Source organism: Protopterus annectens, chromosome 13.part0, assembly GCF_019279795.1.
Source record: "Protopterus annectens isolate FY-2018-M chromosome 13.part0, PAN1.0, whole genome shotgun sequence".
Taxonomy (NCBI): domain Eukaryota; kingdom Metazoa; phylum Chordata; order Ceratodontiformes; family Protopteridae; genus Protopterus; species Protopterus annectens.
In genome coordinates this window covers 1,053,940,133-1,053,958,970 of record NC_056747.1, presented here as the reverse complement: position 1 = coordinate 1,053,958,970, position 18,838 = coordinate 1,053,940,133, and the positions used below count along the sequence as shown (strand labels likewise).

The following is an 18,838-nucleotide window of genomic DNA, read 5'->3' as shown; positions in this document are numbered from 1 at the left end:
ATGTTGCTCTCCCTTCACTCCTCCTTTTCTTTTCCTGTGATCTCTCTCAGGTTGATGGTGGGTATCCCCCAATTCTTAGTCCTTCTCTCCCTGTTTTTCTCAGTTAGAAGGCACCCTTACTTCCCAGGTTGATCTTGTGTCTGGAGTGGTAGCTTAGTAGGTCTCTTCTGGTTGAGCATCTTGGTCTGGGACTGTACCACTAATGGGAACTAGGGCAAGAAAGCACTGAAAGTAGTGTTGTAGGGATGTCCCTTTTATAGTGTGACATGCTGCCAGTAAAAGGAACCCGGACGGTGGGAGGACATCTGCCTGGTCACAGTGAAGAATGGTGCAAAGTTGGGTAAGTCAGGAAGGATTTCAGTCTTTCTGTGTCCCAAGAAGATAACAGTAGTGCAACATTGGAATATAGGTCTGGAATATGGTACTTTTTTAGGTGTGTTGTCATCCTGATAAGTTCAGTCCTTATAAGGTGTGCTGCCCTGTATCTCAGAAGATTTACCTTCTTAGGGTACCAAGGGTGATTCACAGCCCTCACTGAAGAGTTGCCTGGCTTCACTTTGCCTTGAACTTTAAAGAGCACATGGGTTTTGTTATATTTGTTTTAGTGTAGTAAACCACCAGATGCGCAGTAGCAAGCGCTGCCCAAACCTCTTCCAACACCCGGCAGCAGAATGATGTCACAGTGCAGTCATGAATAAACATTTTCCTCTGTCGTCCATATGAATATTTATCGGGATCAGCAAGCACATACCGAGGACATGTTAACTCACTGAAAATTCAAAGAAATTCAATAAAAGAAAGTCACTAAACAGAGAATGTACTGCACTCCCTTAATGAATTAATGCAGAACTTTAACTGTGCACTCTCTTATGTAATGATAGACAGTGTAGAGGAATCAGATTTACTGCTTACAGTGCAGTTTGTAGGTAGAAACGGGTTGCATGGAGTAGGAACATTTTAGACCGTCATTGCAAAAGAAGTTAATAAACGGAAACATTATTGTTTGGAGCTAGAAATGTTAGTGGCAATTTAACAAAACTTGCATTTTTGTTATTTACTTGATGCAGCCGTGTCCAGTCATTACTCAAAAATTGCATGCGACTGCTACTCAGAACTCACTGATGGTAGTGCATGATCCAGGAATCACATTGTGACTCTGTACTTCCTTCACTAATAGCGAAAACTGTAACAGTGTAGTGAAAACACATGAAACAGTATGTCAGAACTCCCTTACATTAATTACAGTTCAGATGTTCACTGTGTACTCACTGGGTTAGTTATCAGCAATTTACCTAGATGCAGCAAGTCATTCATCAGAAATGAGCAAAGATGAGGCACTGGAGAAACATTTCTTTAGTGATCTCCCCATCAGCGTGTTTAGCAAAGTTGTATCAGTAAGGGAACTCGTCACAACATAAATGCTCCTGCTAGTCGGCCTTTTTATTCTATGCATTTTTATGCGTAGGTTGATATGTGTATGCACACACTCGCACACAAATATTTTTTTTTTCGCTTTTGCAGGGGGGGCAGTCCCCCTGCACCTCCCTGGGGTGGCTGTGCTCCCCACCCCCCATTTAAATATACCAACTCTGAGATCTCGCTATATTGAGGAAGAGGATGAAGTACAATTACGCTATGAATATTCATGATGTCAATCATGTATCATTTGCATGCTACATTACAGCCATTAGGCATGTCAATCAATCTGGCCATGCCCATTCATGCAAGAAATGGCTGGTGGGTTAAGAAAGTAAAACAAAGCCGAGCACGGGTTACTGACTTCTTGCTAGCCAAAAATGAACTGATGATGTCCTAGATTCCTCCCCTTTACAGTCAAATATATTTGACATCCTTTTCTTGTGATTAGACCCAACTCCACTTTAGGACTTCTATCAGTTGTAGAAGTCTTGCCAGAGTGGTAGACATGTTCCTGTGGTTAAATTAAAGAACTATACTACAACAGTGATCCTGTCAATTGAACCTCTACTGGTAGAGTATGCTCTCACAATTATACTTTCATATCATTGTAAGAATGTTGTGATTGAAAGTGGGCCATAGTGACCCAGTGCACATACTCATGAATAAAATGTAGATGTTGGGCTGTGTTCAGCACAATCAGGTTGCTTCTCATTAGAGAACATCTATCCAGGAGTGGCTGTAGTAGTACTTATTTGCCATGATTACCTTGCATTTTTCTTAGTCGTAAGTGTAACAGTGTCTACATTTAAGGTTTTTATGCAGACTCAAATAAATGCTGTCATTGCTTTAGGTTATTACTAATATTTATTACTATCAGAGTCTAATATTTACCATTGGCTAGTAAAACATAACGTGTACTATTTTAAAATTAGTATTTTTTTCTTGTACTGTTATAGTTTGATAATTTGTTCTCCAAATGTTAAATGCATGTACAGTAAAGAAGTTCACACATTTTAATTAGAAATAATTTAGCGTTTGCTGTGCACTGTTTGTGGTTATTATGTAATCCAGAAGTTCCCTTACTATCATCCCTTCCAGGGATTGAATACTATCCAAAGTTAGGACATGACCTACAAGAATACACCAGGACTGACAGATAAAAATGTGGTGAATATAAGTTTTCCTTTTCCTGAAATCAAACATTTAATGTTTGGATGCAAGTTTTTATAGTGCCTGTGAAAGGGATTGTTTAGAAGAAAAACATGGAATCATCTTCTAAAGTCTTGTGATCTGTTGAGTTTGCTTGTTATGGGAGGCTGGATTTTGATTTTGTATGTTTGAGTCTGCTCTTAACTCCTTTAATTATTCATTTACTTATGCTTTTGTAACACTTAATAGCTTGTTCCATTCCATCTTTGATCCATTACTTTCTGTCATTGAGCTTTTTTTTTTTTAGTTTATTACCAGATTTACATAATCCTTTTGGGGTGGGTATATGTGTGTGATGGTGGTGGATATAATGTTACATTTGCTAGTAATACTTAAAGTGTTTTGACAGTTTGTGTACATATTATTCTGCTTGTTTTCTTTTCATGTAGATGGTGCTAATACAGATGATATGTCTGCATCATGTCCTGCTTCGGCTTTCACTCTGGAGAGACCACTTGAACCCCATCAACCCCCATCATCCCTGCCTGAGAGGGACTTTGCAGACTCTTCCCAGGACCTCAGTCCAGCAGTTACAGCTGCTCTTTTTCAACTGCTGGCCCAACAGGACAGTAAGCAGCAGAGTAACATAAAACAAGGATGTCAGACCTCAAGACTGATTGATTATAACAGAGCACATTCATCTAGGACGTACAGTGCAGAGGATTCAGGAGGCAAACTCAGAATTGCTGAAGAGACAGATTCCACCTGTACTCTGTTGGAACCACCACAGCATTCTCTGGGGAAATCTGTATTATTTTCCAGTGCAGTGAGCCACCTTGGAGAAACAAGTAGTTATCAGGGAACAGGTTCAATGCAATTTCCTGGGGATCAAGACCTCCGGTTCTCCAGAATTCCTGCAGCACCTCATGTATTGTTGGGTATTTCTACTGTGACTTCTGATAGAACCAGTAACGCATCTGTGCACCAGGAAGTCAGAACTCAGAACTTCATTGAAATGGGGCATGCAGGAGTTGGCCCCAGCAGTGCAGGGACAGGACAAAGCTGGGTTTCTTCACCACAGACTGCTGCATATGGAAATAGCTACAGGGGACCGAGTAAAACGCTACCAAGAGGGGGAGGAGGTCGGGGTGTCCCTTTTTAGTTCGTACAGCTGACTGTATTGTGTTTTCTTCTCTTCCCCCTCAGCACATGAAATAAAGTACCAGGGTTTCATCTACGCATGACTTTTGGAGGTATCAGCGGTGTAAGTTTCACCCTTTGCTAAAGGGTGATTTCCTAATACAGTCTTTTAAACGTTATTAGCAAGATAGATTGTCTTACACAGCAGTGTCTGTTAAGAGCAGTCAGACAGTGGTGGTCAGCAGATGAAAATGCTATCTCTACCTGTGAGTGGTACCAGAATAGCTCTTGGTATAGTCTTGGGCAAGGGAGGGGTGTTTATTTGCTCAGTTTTTACACTTCTTAGGCACTGAATGCAAAGTAAGCTGAGCTGAAGCCCAGGGTTCCACAAAACTGAATCTAGAGCAGTACATAAATACAGAAAACACCCAAGCTCTCTTGGTCGCAGTTGTAACCCACTATTGAACTTCAAGGGAGCTATTTAAAAGGGTGCCTAGCAACAATACCACAACTCTGTTCAGTGTGGATTATGCTGGGCATTTAATGGACTAAAACAGTTACTACTTTTTTTTTTTTTTTTTTTTTTAACTTGGTGAGCTTGGTGATTAAGAAATAGCTGACAGGTTAAGGGCATATAGGGCTCAAGGTGCATTTTGGAGGTACAAAGCAGACATTCTGATGCTCAATCTTAGAGTCAGAGAATTCAGACAAATAATTTAAAAACTATTTAAGAAGAACGCTTAGTAGCTGGAGTTTGTTTTCCATTGTGGAAGGATAGAATAATGGCGTATTATACATGCTGTGCTATCACAGGTCTTTTATCATTCCATCTCTTTGCTGCTGTTAAAAAAAACAGCCAGTAGTATTACCTCTACTGAAACTTAATAGGCTGGTTATAATTTCTGAATGTATAATGATGAGATTTCTTCTGGGGAAACATGCTTCATTCCAGAATATTTGACAAAGGAGAGAGGACCCTACAGTATTGATGTGTAGAGTATTGCAGTAAAATGGGCCATATGCGTTGTTGTAACTGAATGAATGGTTATTTTATTTTTTATAGCAGTGCACACACAAGTGGTTGGTGCCAGGAGAGCCCCCCCAAATATCTTTGAAACACAGTTTCAGGCAACTGTCAGTTTATGTAGATAAAGCCATGGGGTGAAGATGTACTTATTTTCTTAAATAAGTGGAGTATTACAAACTTTTAGTGAACCGTGGGAGGCTGGGGGCATGTTTGCAGTTTTGATTGTAAATCTTTTTTTAAACTACAAGGCCATGCCTGCGAGGACAAAATACTGTATGCAAAGTGCACTAATAAAATTTCTGTCATTTTTATTGAAACTGCATCATTCATCTTTAGTCTCCAGTCAGACGGGGATCCTCGCCTTTTATAACACATGTATTTTTATGTGTTGTCCCTTTTATATACCACCCCCCCTTTTATTTTTTATAGAAAATTTTGACAGTGCTTGCAGCTGCACGTCAGACATCTTTGTTTTTTTTGTTTGTTTTTTTGCTCATTAGGAATGGTTCCAACCTTTTTTTTTTTTTTGTAGCAGTTGTCTTTTTTTTTTTTTTGCTTGAAGGAGCTCATCAGACACAGTTTTCAAATGTCCTGGCATGGAATAAGCTAAATGTACAACTTGTAGGATGCACACACAATGTCTGCATTTATTGCATTCTGCCTGTAGAGTGGTCAGATGCCCTTAATATGATTGTCACAATTTGACACAGATGCGCATAGAAATGTGTGCCCAGATATCTTATCTTGCAGACTGCTGCAGTGCACACTCTCTGCCAGAATGGTATTCATGTAAGCAAGTCAGCTGTTGGGCAGTGATTCTTCTGTTTATTGCTTTCATCTGTTTTTAAAGTCCTGCCTCTGTTCGTTGTCGCTAAATTATTTTGTAACAGCAGTACAACAGCCGTTTTCACATTCTGATTTTCCCTTCTTACTAAAACTGTTACTATTTTAGTTTTTGTTACCAGTTTGAAGAACTGGACAGCATAAATACATTGTCCACACCCCCCAGTACTGACAGCTGTGAACTTGCAGATCAGTTTTTGCCCGGCTTCATAACATGTATAGTTTACTTTCTTGGTGCTTAAGTTACAGTGATGATTAGGCTGAATTCTGATTGATAAATTAAATTTTGGGTATCTCTAAATGAGTACTTCATCTGGTTTCAGGAGAAACTTACACTAGCCTCCAGCATGCTTCAGTCAGACATCCATATTACTTCTGCCTTCCCTTCTGCTTTTACAGTCCAGTGTCTGGACTATACAGAGATTTCTTTAACACTAGATTTGAGGACTTTTCAGTTTAGGAGCAGGCATAGTCTTTAGTTTAATTTGTAATGCCTTTTCTTTCTCCTTACTTGTGCATAACAGCAGTCATTTGTTGATCATCATCTCACCTCCTGTCCATCAGTTTAATTTAATTTACAAGACGACAGCTACACAGCATCAGACAACGTGTCAAGATTTTCCTGTAAGTGTTCTCTGAATTTGGTTGTATGTAATGTTCAGCTGTTGAGAAACTTTATCTTGTGTGTTATAAAAACAAAAAAAGTTTTTTTTAATGCTGTTCATATGTTTTATAAACAGGATTGTTGCACAGTTGCAAGATGATGTAAATGTACAGTTTAGTCAGTAAGCTCACCACTCGTTCTGTGAAGAAAGGGAGAAGGAACAAAAGTATTTTTGGACAAGATTGAGTCAATTCTTTGACACATTAACTTTTTATCTAAACAATGTAACTGGAAATCTACATTTTTCCATGACAAGGTAAAGGTAATTGATCGTTCCCATTTGAGGAATTCATGTGTGTGTTCAGATGCTATCAGAAGTCGTCTGTCAAACAGCTGCTATTTCTCACCACCTCTCTGCTTGAACTTTGTACAGAAAAAGAGTAGTGTCTGGACATTAAGACCTGGAATGCTGTATTAGCATTGGGTTTTGACAGACAAAAATAGATCCTTCTTTGTAATTTAAGAAGAATATTGTTCTTGACATCTTGGACACCATTTTTGGTCGTACCTGCGTCTGTGTACATATATTTTGTAATGTATAAAATTTCAGATTTTTTTCTTCAGTTTATAAATTCCAAAGTGGAGATTGAGAAATTAAATATTTCCTATAACCATATGACTTAATTTTGCTTGTTTTTCAGACATACTTGTTTCTTCACTCTTGTATCTCTCTTCTCTCCCATTTCTCCCAACGTACTATTTTAAATTCACTTTCCCACTGTTTTATATTTTCTTTGTTTTATTTAAAAAAAAAAAAAAAATCTCAAGTATTATAACAAAAAGGCAGTTGCAGCCTGTGTGATGCAGAGTACCAAGGTGACTGTTCTGTGAAAAAAATGTGCGTTCTGTTTATAGCACTGTTGTGGAGCACAGCAGCTGATGCTGATACTGATGTGTAAAATGGCAGTGTTGCTCGCAACCCCTTTTGTTGTTTCTTCTGTTAAACCAGAGAGGGTACTATTGTTAGAGCCTGTAGGGTTCATTAGTGGAAAGCTGAGGTGTAGAAATAAAATGAAATGATGAATGAAAAGAAAAATTGTCATCTAGGGAGGCTTGGAAAATGCATTCCTTAATGGTCTTCCCTCATGCCTTTACTGTTGTGTTAAGTAATATTAGAACTTTTTGTATCTTAATTTAAGGGTGTGATAAGTAAGAGTCCAAAGTAACACTGATGTGTCAAGAGAAGGAAAGCATCTGTCTGAGGGAAGACTACTGCAGAAGATAGTGGGATGACACCTGGATGAGCTGAGAACTGTAGTTAGTCATCTGTTGTTGTTCTGTCTTTTCGGCTTTTCCCGGTTAGGGGTCGCCACGGCGGAACTCCGGTCCGCTAATGATTGGTAGTTGATTTTTACGTGCAGAGTTACCAGCCCTGATGCACAACCTTCAACGAAGGTACGTCCATTCACGCATGTCTCCACGCAGAAGACGCTCTAGCTGAGAATCGAACCGGACAGCGTCTTACTGTGAGGCGACAACGCTACCGCAACACCACCACCGCGGATCAACTTTGGATATTATCTAGATTAACATGTCCTCAATTCAAAGTTGATGAGCAGGAGGGAAAATATTTCTAAATCATGCTCCTCTCCTACAGCTTAGATGCTAGCAGCAGCCGTAACAAGCACCTTTTCTGCAGTTACTACCACCCACTGAGCTTCCAATAACTGTAGTATTGGCATTCATTTATGAAGCAGAAATATCATTGCGGCTTCATAAATCAGTACTGGGTCCCAGCCTAGTTATGGTTCTGGACGAGGCGAAGACAAAAAAAAAATGTAATATATATGCTGGGATCGATGCATGGCTGGAGATATTTAAGAAGCTTGGGGATGGGGACAGTCTGAAACTTTGACAGTTGTTTATCGCTATAGCTCTCATTACCAGGAAGGAGCTGTCAGGATAAGAATTGTCAAAGTCAAAAAATAGCTGGACCGCACCAAAAACAAGCTCACATATAATTCTGTATTACTGGTAAGTGCCATTGTGGAACTACCGCTTCATCATACCATAGAAACACATTTAATGCTTTTTTATATAAGCTAAACTTTTAAACATTGTACACTACCATTGGTGAGTACCAAACACAGTTAGCTGTGTGATAGTTGATTCTTCTTAAGAATAGGTTTTAAAGGGACAGTGATGTTAAGACCAGGTGCTCTGTGCGCCTGTAGTGTAATAATCCATTTAGTTTCAGCTTTCTCTATCCTGTTATTAAAATCACCACCTCTAACATTGTCATGAGTAATTTGTAAAACCAAAAAAGAAAATTTATCATGACCTGCAAAAATAATAGCATGGTTTGCTAAAGCATTTGAATCAGACTCTCTACGTATATCACCTTGGTGTTCCAAAATACACTGTCTTAGTTGTCTGCTGGTTTTCCCAACATACAAGTGTGAGCAATCCTGACAAAATGCTAAGTAAATTACACCTGAACTTCTGCAGTCTGCATAAAACCGTGGTTTTAATAACAGGTCTCTTTAAAACCTATTCTTAAGGAGCATCAGTTATCACACAGCAAATTGTGTTTGGTACTCACCAGTGGTAGTGTAGAATGTTTTAATACTACTTTATATAAGATGCATTTTTAATGTGTTTTTATGGTCTGATGAAGCGGTAGTTCTGCGAAAACACTTACCAGTAGTAAAGAATTGTATGTGAGCTTGTTTTTGGTGTGGTCCAGCTATTTTTTTGACTTTGGTGTTTCCATTTTTCCTTGACCCACCTATTCACCACTGAGGTTTGCTATTTTTCCTTTTAGGATCAGAACTGTAGCAGGGGACTTGGGCACTCTGAACAGCTGAATCATTCAATGATGATCTGCTTTTTAGCTTAACTCATTGCTTCCTACAAGAGTATACTCTGCAGTAAATCTGAGTTTCCTGTGCTTCCACAGGGTTATACTCTGTACTCTTGAAACAAGTGGTACTCATCAGTGTTTTCAAAGTCTAATTTCTGAAGTCCTGGTATAGATGCATACGTAAAACTAAGGCAGTAAAGTATCATCTGCAAGCTGACATGATTTGCAATGCACGCATAGTGAAATAATCATCAAGATGTTCAGAGCTGAAGTTAGTGTGCTTGAAAAATGTTAGTGTCAGATATTGTCCATGTTTATGTTAATAATGCAGAAATTGTGATACTGCCATGTTTTTGATGGTGTATGCACTCATTGGGTGTTAGTAAAAATAACATTAAAACATGGTGGGTAACCTGAAGGCATTTTGAGACAAATGCTTTTATGGCAAAGCAGTTGTGACTTTTAGCTATATTTTTCATAACTGCATTAATTTCGTAAAAGATTTATGACCTATAGGTGAGCAATTGGTGTCATCTTATACAGCACATGAAGGATCAAAATGTTGCCATTGATACTTGCCATGACACGCACAGTTTCGTAGATTAATATTCTTAAGTAGCATGAAGCTGTTACATGCTTTGTGTATATTTTACAGTATAACAAAATAGCAGTACACTACTTCCTTTTGTAATGTGTTGTTGGAAAGTTCTCAAATAGGTGTACAGTATTGGGTCTCTCTTGCATACTTAGAGATATTAGTGCTGTGGTCAAACATATTATTAGAACTTTTGACATATAAGGTATATATTTTTTTTCTTACATCTGCAGTATAAAATCAGCACCTACAGGCAGACTTTTGATGCCAACACCAGTATAAAGCACATTGAATTCTGAAGAGATCTGATGTTATCCTAGTCACCATTCATCACGTATGGATCCTAGGATCTGACATCGGATCCGAGCCAGCACCCTTAGACAACAGCTTAGCTCAAACTCCTCTCCTCCCATGAAGCTCTGCTGCCCTCTATCCCCTCAGATCTCATTTGCCGCTTCAACTGTCAGATGCAGATTGGTCAGCTCCTCAGGTTTTCCGTATTTCTCAGTAAGTAGGTTCTCTCTCTTAGATACTGTCTTCCTTGTTTTATTAAGTTCAGTTGTAGAGTACTCTGTTAAGTCTCAGAAGTGTCTTTTTCCCCTCCCTTTGGCCGTTTTCATTGGTTTGACTATTTGGCGCTCTATTCGTTCTGGTTGGGAAGTGTGGTAGTGCAGAGTTTTGTTTTCCTTATCCTACTTGCTTTCTGTTAAGTTTTTTGTTAGTTTAGCAGTGTTAGTGTAGTTTCTGTGTAGGACAGACCTTCTGTGCATAGACCTTGTGCCTGGTTGCCCGATTCCTTCCTCTTTGGTTTTTCTCTTTGGCTTTGGTTGTTCTTCTCTGTCTCGGAGAAGCCTCTAGGGTTTAAGAGGTGCTCCTCTTGCAGTTGGAAGATGCCCATTTCCGACTCGCATGAGGAGTGCCTCTACTGTCTTGGCGCCAGCCATCTAGAAGTTGAATGCAGCATTTGTGCTCCATTCAATCCAAGGGCTCTGGTCGACCTCTGGAACAAGCTTCTGTTAAAAGGCATGGTTCAGCGGAGGCCCCATGGTCAAGGAGTCCTCCACCAAGGTGGGTTCCTCTGGCCATAAAAAAAAAACCTTCCTCTTTTTCTTCTTCAGGGGAGGTTTCCTCCAAGAAAGCTAGACTGCCGGATCTGACTCCAGCGGTAGTGCTGTCGGAACCAAGGGTCTCTGACCAGAGGACTTTTAGAGAGTCAACTCCTGGATCCAGGTCTTCCAGTCCCAGCCCTTTTGATCAGAGGGTTTTGGATTTGACTCGCTGATCCAAGGCTTCCAGATTGAGGTCTTTGAATCCAAGCCATAGCAGACCAGTCACAGATCTGATCCCTACGGATCCAAGAGGTTCAAAAACTATTTCCACGGACCCTCATGTTTCCTCAGATCTGAGACTCATGTCCGATCCCATTCTAGTTGAGGATCTTCCTTCGGATCCTGCGGGAGGGGCTCATTTGTTTACCCCTCTCCGTAAGACCCATTCCCCGGACCATCAGAGAAGGCCCTCTGGATGCCAGCACGGGTCTCCAGCTAGGTCCTCTGTTTCCTCCTGATCCTCCAGGAGCAACTATCCCTCTGATATGGACAGGATGATGCGGTCCTTCTTGATGGCTCATTCAACTGTGGCTTTTGGCTTCCCCAGCCCACAGGATTAGGGACCCGCCTTCTTCTCTCCAACTTTCTTCTCCTCATCCGACTTCTCAGAGTTTGGACTTGTAGGAGCCAGTGCACAGCATGGAGATGGTGGGGGTTACCAGGAATTCTCTTGTCCCTACCTTTTCAGGGCTTATGGCCAGTTCTGCTCCCCTTCCCCTGGGACAGGCAGGGCCATCGGTCCGGGTTGTCACCCCAGAGTCCATGGGGGGCTGGTTTAGGTGTGGATCTTTAGGACCATTAATTCCCCTTGGTGCTTTGGCTCTTGATAGCTCAGGACCGGCATTCTCTAGAGGGTTGGAGGGGTCTGCTCCTTCCTCCGTTGTAGTGCTATCAGTGGGGGTGGAAGAGGGTGCTTTGTCCAGTCCCTCTACGTTCCAGGTGGTGGAAAGATCTCTCTCTGCTACCAGAGTAGCCTCCCCTGCTTGCCATGTTCCTTCCCAGCCCCAGAGCTTGAGCGGACCCCCTCATCCTGCTCCTGGTCAGCCCATTCGACCTAGCCTTCAGGGGAGAGTTAACCCCTACCGGGGTACCCACCTCTTCCGAGTCTTCCCCTGAACCTCCCACGGAGAAAGTCCCTTGGAAGAGGACATGTAAGTCAAGACAGCTTGACTCCCCATTGGAGTCTCTCATGAAGGATATGTATATTGATGAAGGGGACGGGTCTCCAAGGTCACCACCCAATGACACCTCCTTTAGGGATATCCTGGAGATTCTTAAAGCCAAGGGCAATTGGTCTGCCCAGCCCTCATCCTCTGAGGAAGCCGTGTTTCTGGAGAAGTTCAGTATGGGCCCATCTACCTCTTGGGTGTCCCCCTCTGCAGACCCTTTGATCAACCTTATTGCCAGCAGGGCTTTGAACGAATCTGATGCAGTGGCGCCAGTACCCAAGAGAGCAGACAAGTTTTTGAGCACCCATCGGACAAGTCTTTTTGGCCCAAGGCAGATGTTCATTGTGTTACCCTGCTGCAGTCATCACACTTGGGTTATCCTGCCGCCAGGCAGTCCCGCAGTCGGCCCGAATTCCAAAGTCTTGGTCCGGCGTCGGTTGCTGTCGCATCTTCCCTGACATCAGTGCGTCAGGGGTATATAAGAGGCATCCAATGCCATTTTCTTCAGTCTTTCTTGCCGTGCGGTGCCCGAAGCAGTTCGCAAGTGCCGGTCGGCCGACACCTGAGATTTTCGATTTGAATTTCAGTCTGAAGTCTTCAATAAAGCTAAGTACCTCATTGGGGAACATTTTCTTGCCTCAGTCCGATGTCAGAAAAAGTTAACAATTGCATTTCTTGTGGGAAGCAAATCATAAGGACTTCCATTCCTATTGTATTCCTTGCCTAGGCCCAGACCACGACGTCACAGGTTGTCGGTTTTGCGCTAGGTTTAATAAACGCACTATCAAACGCTGTTTTGACTTTGCACGATATTACTTTGGTAGGAAATTCAATTATATGATGCCGTCGGAGCAACCGACGACCGCAATTCATAAAAAACGCAAAGATAAGGACAGGCAGCCTAGGAATAAGCCAGACCCCGAGGCCTCAGCTGGGCCTGTCGCCAGTTCTCCGGTTTTCAGTGAGGCGCCTACGCAGCCCCTGACGACCGCAGAGCTGGAACCCCAGACAGCTGCCTACTCCCACGTGGAGTCTACTAGGCCCCCGTAGCCATCTATCGACACCGGAGCAGATTTAGACACCGGTGCAGAGGAAACACCTTCGGTTGCAGAAGGTGTCTTCAGACTGACTACATTCACCATTAAATCTTATGCTAAACTTAAAACTCCTTTAAAACCTAAGAAAACTGTTCATCAGTCTACAGGTCAAGGCTTCATGCCTAAGAAACAGATGCTTAAGATGGCTGAATATTTAATTACCCTTATCAGGGGTTCCCATCCCCCTCCTGATAAAAGACCAAGACAAGAGGAGGATTATGCATCCTCTGACCAGGTTTCTCTCGCCTCAGATTCTTCTGAGGACCAGGATTACACTTAGGGTGGCCTAATGGTTAAGGTGTTTGCCTTACAAACACAAGGTGCAGGGTTTCAGTCTCATAAGGGATAATTGGCTAGGCTTAAAATGGCTCACAAGGGCAGTTAGCTTAGTACTAACCTCTGAATACCCTCTGAATGAGGATTCTGATGCTGAAGACTCTATTCCCTCAGCATCTCCCCCTGAAGACTACTCCTTTGGGGAAACATTACATACCATGAGGGAACATTTCCACTGGGAAGGCCAGGATCACTCAGATTCTAAGAAAAGGCTCCAAGAGTTCCTTCTATTACCCCAGCACAGACCTCTTGCTATTCTTCCTGTTTTAGATATTGTGGATGATGTCTTCTTGGAGTCTAGTTTAAATCCAGACTCTGTACCTCCTGCTCCAGCCAAACCAGACAGATACTACAGAGTACTTGACTCACACAAATTCCTTTATAAAAGCCCTGTAGCTGACCCAGAAACCATGTCCCAGGGTCCTAAGGGAACAAAGGCTTCTATGGCTAAAAACCCAGTGCCCTCTGAAAGAGATTCCAGAGCCCTAGATAGATGGGGAAAGAAAATATACACCTCTGCAACTCTGGCTATGAGAGCATTAAATTGCCAGTTTCACATGTTGAAATATCAACAATTCCTGATGTCTCAATTAAAACAAAAAATGAGCACACACTCAGAACAGCCTGAGTTCAAGGAAATGCAGGATCTGTTGCATGCAGCTGAACAGGTGGGCAAGCATACTTTACAATGCAGATTTGATTCACTGGAAGCTTCCTGTAGAGCAGCTGTCACTGGCTCAGTCATTCGTAGACATGCTTGGTTAAAAGAGCAAACCCTCCCTGACCATGTTAAAGCAAAATTATTAGATGCACCTTTACAACAGGATGTATTAGTTGGTGTCAAAGCAGAAGAGGTTTTAAAGAAAATGGAGGATAAGGCTAAATCTATGCAAACAGTCAAGGATTTCTTGCAGGTACAACCCCCTCGCTTCAGCAGAAATTGGCCAACAAAAATTGGTCCTTTCCAGTTTCAGACAGATCACAGAGAGGCAAATACAGACGCCCAAGGGGCAGAGGTCAGTCACGGGGCCCTTACAAACCTTGCCAGTGGGGTTCTGCTACCCAGAAAGGAGGAGAAGACAGGCCCCAAGCTAGCAGAAGGCAGACACATTGACTCTATCCTCAAACTACAAAGCAAATCTCTCCTGGCAACTCCCTTGGGAGGAAAACTAGCATTTTTTGCAGACAACTGGCACATCATCACAAAAGACAAATGGGTTCTAAACATTGTCTCAAGGATACAGATTCCACTTTCATACCTTACCAAGGATCAAAGGAATGCCAAACATGCCACCAAATCAATGGGCAGAGGCACAAAAACAAATTTCAGCTCTCATGAACATGAGAGCCATTCAACAGGTACCTACACAGGAACAGGGACAAGGATTTTACTCAAGACTCTTCCTAGTTCCAAGAAAGGACAAAGCATGGAGACCCATTCTGGATCTTTCAATTCTGAACACCTATCTGCAAGCACCAAAATTCAAGATGCTAACACTACAGCAGCTTCTTCCCATGCTGGGCAAGAATGCTTGGCTAGTCACTTTGGACCTCAAGGAGGCATACCTGCATGTCCTATCAGACAAAATTGCAGAAGATACCTCCGCTTCATTGCAGGTTCAACGCATTATCAATTCACTGCACTGCCCTTTGGCTTATCTACTGCGCCCAGGATCTTCACAAAATGCCTGGCACCAGTAATTGCATACTGCAGACAAAGAGGAATTCAAATATACCCATACCTGGACGACTGTCTTATTCAAGCAGAAAGCAAGGACATTCTTTTACATCATCTGGCATTTGTCAAACACCTTCTAAGTTGCCTAGGGTACACAGTAAACGAAAAGAAGTCAAAACTAGTGCCCTCACAAAACATAACATTCCTGGGTGCCAGCTTGAATACAACAGCCCAGATGGCTTATCTCACGCCAGACAAACAATCACAACTGTTTCAATATTTCAAAATAATGGCAACAGACTCAACTCCCTGCAAGAAAAATTCTGCAGGCCTTGGGATTCATGGCATCTTGCATTCTACTAATACCATTTGCAAAACTGCATGTGAGGAAATTACAATGGTACCTGAAAAGTGTATGGACTCAGCACAGCCACAGCTTGGAAACAATGATTCCACTCATTCCCTGTCTTCAACAAGAATTTCTGTGGTGGGCACAGGCATGTCACCTCAACAAGGGTCAGCCTTTCACCTTACCCACAGCCAGGCAAACTATGACAACAGATGCATCGGACTATGCCTGGGGAGCACACATGGCAGGACAGTGCAATCAAGGCAAATGGACTACAGATCAGACACACCTGCATATCAATCAAAAAGAAATGCTAGCAGTGCAGAATGCCCTAACAGTTTTCAAGGACCGTCTACACCCAGGACAACTACTAAGGACAGACAACACTACAGTTATGTGGTACATAAGCAAGGGGGCACACATTCCTACCCTCTATGCAGGCAAGCAATGACCTTGTGGATCACTGCACTGTCTTACCAGGTTCAATTACAAGCACAATTCCTGCCAGGAAAGAAAAACACATTGGCAGAAGACCTAAGCAGAAACATCATGGATCCACACGAATGGAAACTAGATCCACAAGTATTTGCAATGATAGCTCAAAAATGGGGATGCCCAGACATAGATCTGTTTGCAAGCCCCCACAACCACCAACTTCAAAAATTTTGCACAAGGACCTTCCATCCACTAGCTTGGAAAGTGGACGCTCTCTCATTCAGTTGGAAAATATTAACCGTGTATGCCTTCCCTCCACTGCCTCTTCTAGCAAAGGTACTGCTGAAAGTCAGATTAGAGAGGCCAAAAATGATTCTCGTTGCACCAGATTGGCCACGCCAACATTGGTATCCAATTTTAAGGACCATGGCTCAGGGCCCACCATGGATTTTGCCACAAATTCCTCACCTGCTCACCCAGCGAGACAATCTGATTCTACACAGCCACCTCAAGACTTTAAACCTGGCTGCATGGCAAATTACCTAAACAACCAGCCAACACCTTTATCCAAAGCTGTTATGGATGTCATTCTGGAGGCCAGGAGGCCCAGCACCAGGGAAACCTATTCAGACAAATGGAAAAGATTTTGGTCCTGGAACCAGGCTAAAGGCCTAAATCCCCTGGAGCAGAACATTCCTCAGATTCTACAATATTTAACTGAGATGTTACACAAAGGACTTTCCTTTTCATCTATTGAGATCCACGCCTCAGCAATTCCAGCTCATTACAGCATGGATCCTCCTTTATTTTCACATCCACTCCGAAAACAGTACCATAGAGGGGCTAAGAACTTAAGACTGCCAAGGAGAGCTCCAACACTTACTTGGGATCTCAACTTTGTCCTGGAAAAGCTTCCACTGCCGCTCTTTGAACCAGCTTTTTCAACTGATTTAAAATTTCTTTCATGGAAAACTGCCCTACTACTAGCAATAACCTCAGCTAGAAGAGTCTCAGAGCTACAGGCACTAATGGCAGTGGAACCTTTCCTCATTTTTCATCGACAGAGTTTCTCTACGAACTAATCCTTCCTTTACGCCAAAGGTGGTATCCAATGTGGCCCTAAACCAAACCATTCACTTGCCCACCTTCATCCCAAATCCCCAGAACAAAGGAGAAAGACTCCTGCACTCTGTGGACATTCACAGGCAATTACGTTACTACTTGGATAAAACTAAGGCTTTCAGAAGAACTAACTGGCTCTTTGTAGCCTATGCTACAGGATCACAAGGAAAAACTATCTCAAAACAGACTATTTCTGAATGGATAGGACATTGCATACGTTTCTGCTACACACATCATGGGAAACCAGTAGCTGCTAACATTAGGTCTCACTCCACCAGGGCTACAGCTACATCAGCAGCCTTTCTCAGGGGAGTGCCAACCAAGGATATTCTGGAAGCTGCTACTTGGAGTTCAGTGCATACCTTCACCAAACACTATCACTTACCTCTTTAATCTAAGACTAGAGCTGGTTTTGCCACTGCAGTTTTGCAGGGCCTACTAGCCTCTTCTAACCCTGTTTGACTCCATCTCCCCTCCTTAGCTTTGGGATTCAACCCAAGTGTGATGACTGCAGCAGGGTAACACGATGAACATAGTGCAGTTATGTACCTACCATAAATGTAGATGTTAGAGTGTTCACCCTGCTGCAGTCAAGGTTACCCTCCCTCCATCCCCTCTGAACTAGCTGAACTTATCTCTACCACTTTATCCTATACTACCTCTGTGGTGTATTTGCTTGTACCTAAGGGTTTTGTTTTATTTTTATATAGCCATATGTCTATATATTTTTATATATGTATATATATATATATATATATATATATATATATATATATATATTTTTTTTTTTTTTTTTTTTGCCTACCTTTTGGGGGCACCTGACATCTGGGGCAAGAAAAACTGAAGAAAATGGCATCGGATGCCGCTCATATATCCCTGATGCACTGATGTCAGGGAAGAAGCGACAGCAACCGACACCGGACCAAGACTTTGGAATTCGGGCCGACTGCGGGACCGCCCGACGGCAGGATAACCCAAGTGTGATGACTATGACTACAGCAGGGTGAACACTCGAACATCTACATTTATGGTAGGTACAAAACTGTACTTTCCAGTGGATGCAGTTGTGGTAGCTGCCACCAGCAAGAACGAGTTGGCAGAACAAAGTTCATCTGTCTATCCTCCCAACCGCGAATCGAGAGAATTGGACAGATTTGGAAAGCAGATGTTCACTTCGGTTGCTTTCAGCATATGAGCATTAAACTACCTGGCACATTTTTCCCATCTCCAGAGGGATTTGATAAAGGAGCTTGCCACTTCCCTCGGAGTCCATGTCTGCAGAGGATTTTAAGGCCATTTCTCCCAAGCTGGCCACTCTCACATCCATAGCTAACTCATCCATTAGGTTAGTTTCCAATACTGCAAAGGGTTCCTCATGGGCAGCGAGTACAGGCATTGCCATCAGGCATCATGCCCGGCTGTGCTTATGCAGGTTTGCAGAGGCATTTGAAGCGTTGTTCACCAACTCCCCCTGTGGTGGTTCAACCCTCTTTTAACCAAGTGTTGGGGAAACCATGACCCACAGTGAGCAAGAAGGAAAGACACTGTCGGACATAAGGATCAAGTTCTGTACACCCCCAGAGGTCCTTTTCCAAGACTCAACGGGGGAACAAGAAGATGTGATTCCATAAGTCACAGTCTTCCTTTCAAGAAGCTGAAGAAGATTCCTCTTCCAGGTAACGCGGGAGAGGTTTCAGTGGTCGCTGCCCTAGTGGCAGAGGAGACCCACAAAATCAGGGTTCCAGGGAGCCCTTCTCTGAGAAGCCCTTCCAGCGCCCCTGAGGAATTGCCTGGCTGCCCCTCCCTGAAGGCAGTCAGAGAACATTTATCCTTGCACACTCTGACCTGGGCAAACAGCACAACCGATCAGTTGGTGCTAAACATTATATCCAGGAGTTACTGT

The 18,838-nt window shown here is 42.6% G+C and overlaps 1 protein-coding gene across 3 annotated transcripts in view; it reads left to right on the top strand.

Moving 5' to 3' along the window:
- CDK12 (cyclin dependent kinase 12) overlaps positions 1 to 6,853 on the top strand; it is a 719,108-nt gene extending 712,255 nt beyond the window's left edge. For 2 of the 3 annotated variants that reach the window (XM_044055049.1, XM_044055050.1), the window contains one exon: positions 3,018 to 6,853. In XM_044055049.1, the coding sequence (XP_043910984.1) occupies positions 3,018 to 3,730 (713 nt within the window). In that variant the 3' untranslated portion in view covers positions 3,731 to 6,853. Of the gene's footprint in view, positions 1 to 2,517; positions 2,587 to 3,017 lie in introns of all 3 variants that reach the window. The other variant, XM_044055051.1, reaches the window with a different exon arrangement.
- Positions 6,854 to 18,838: the final 11,985 nt, after the last annotated feature.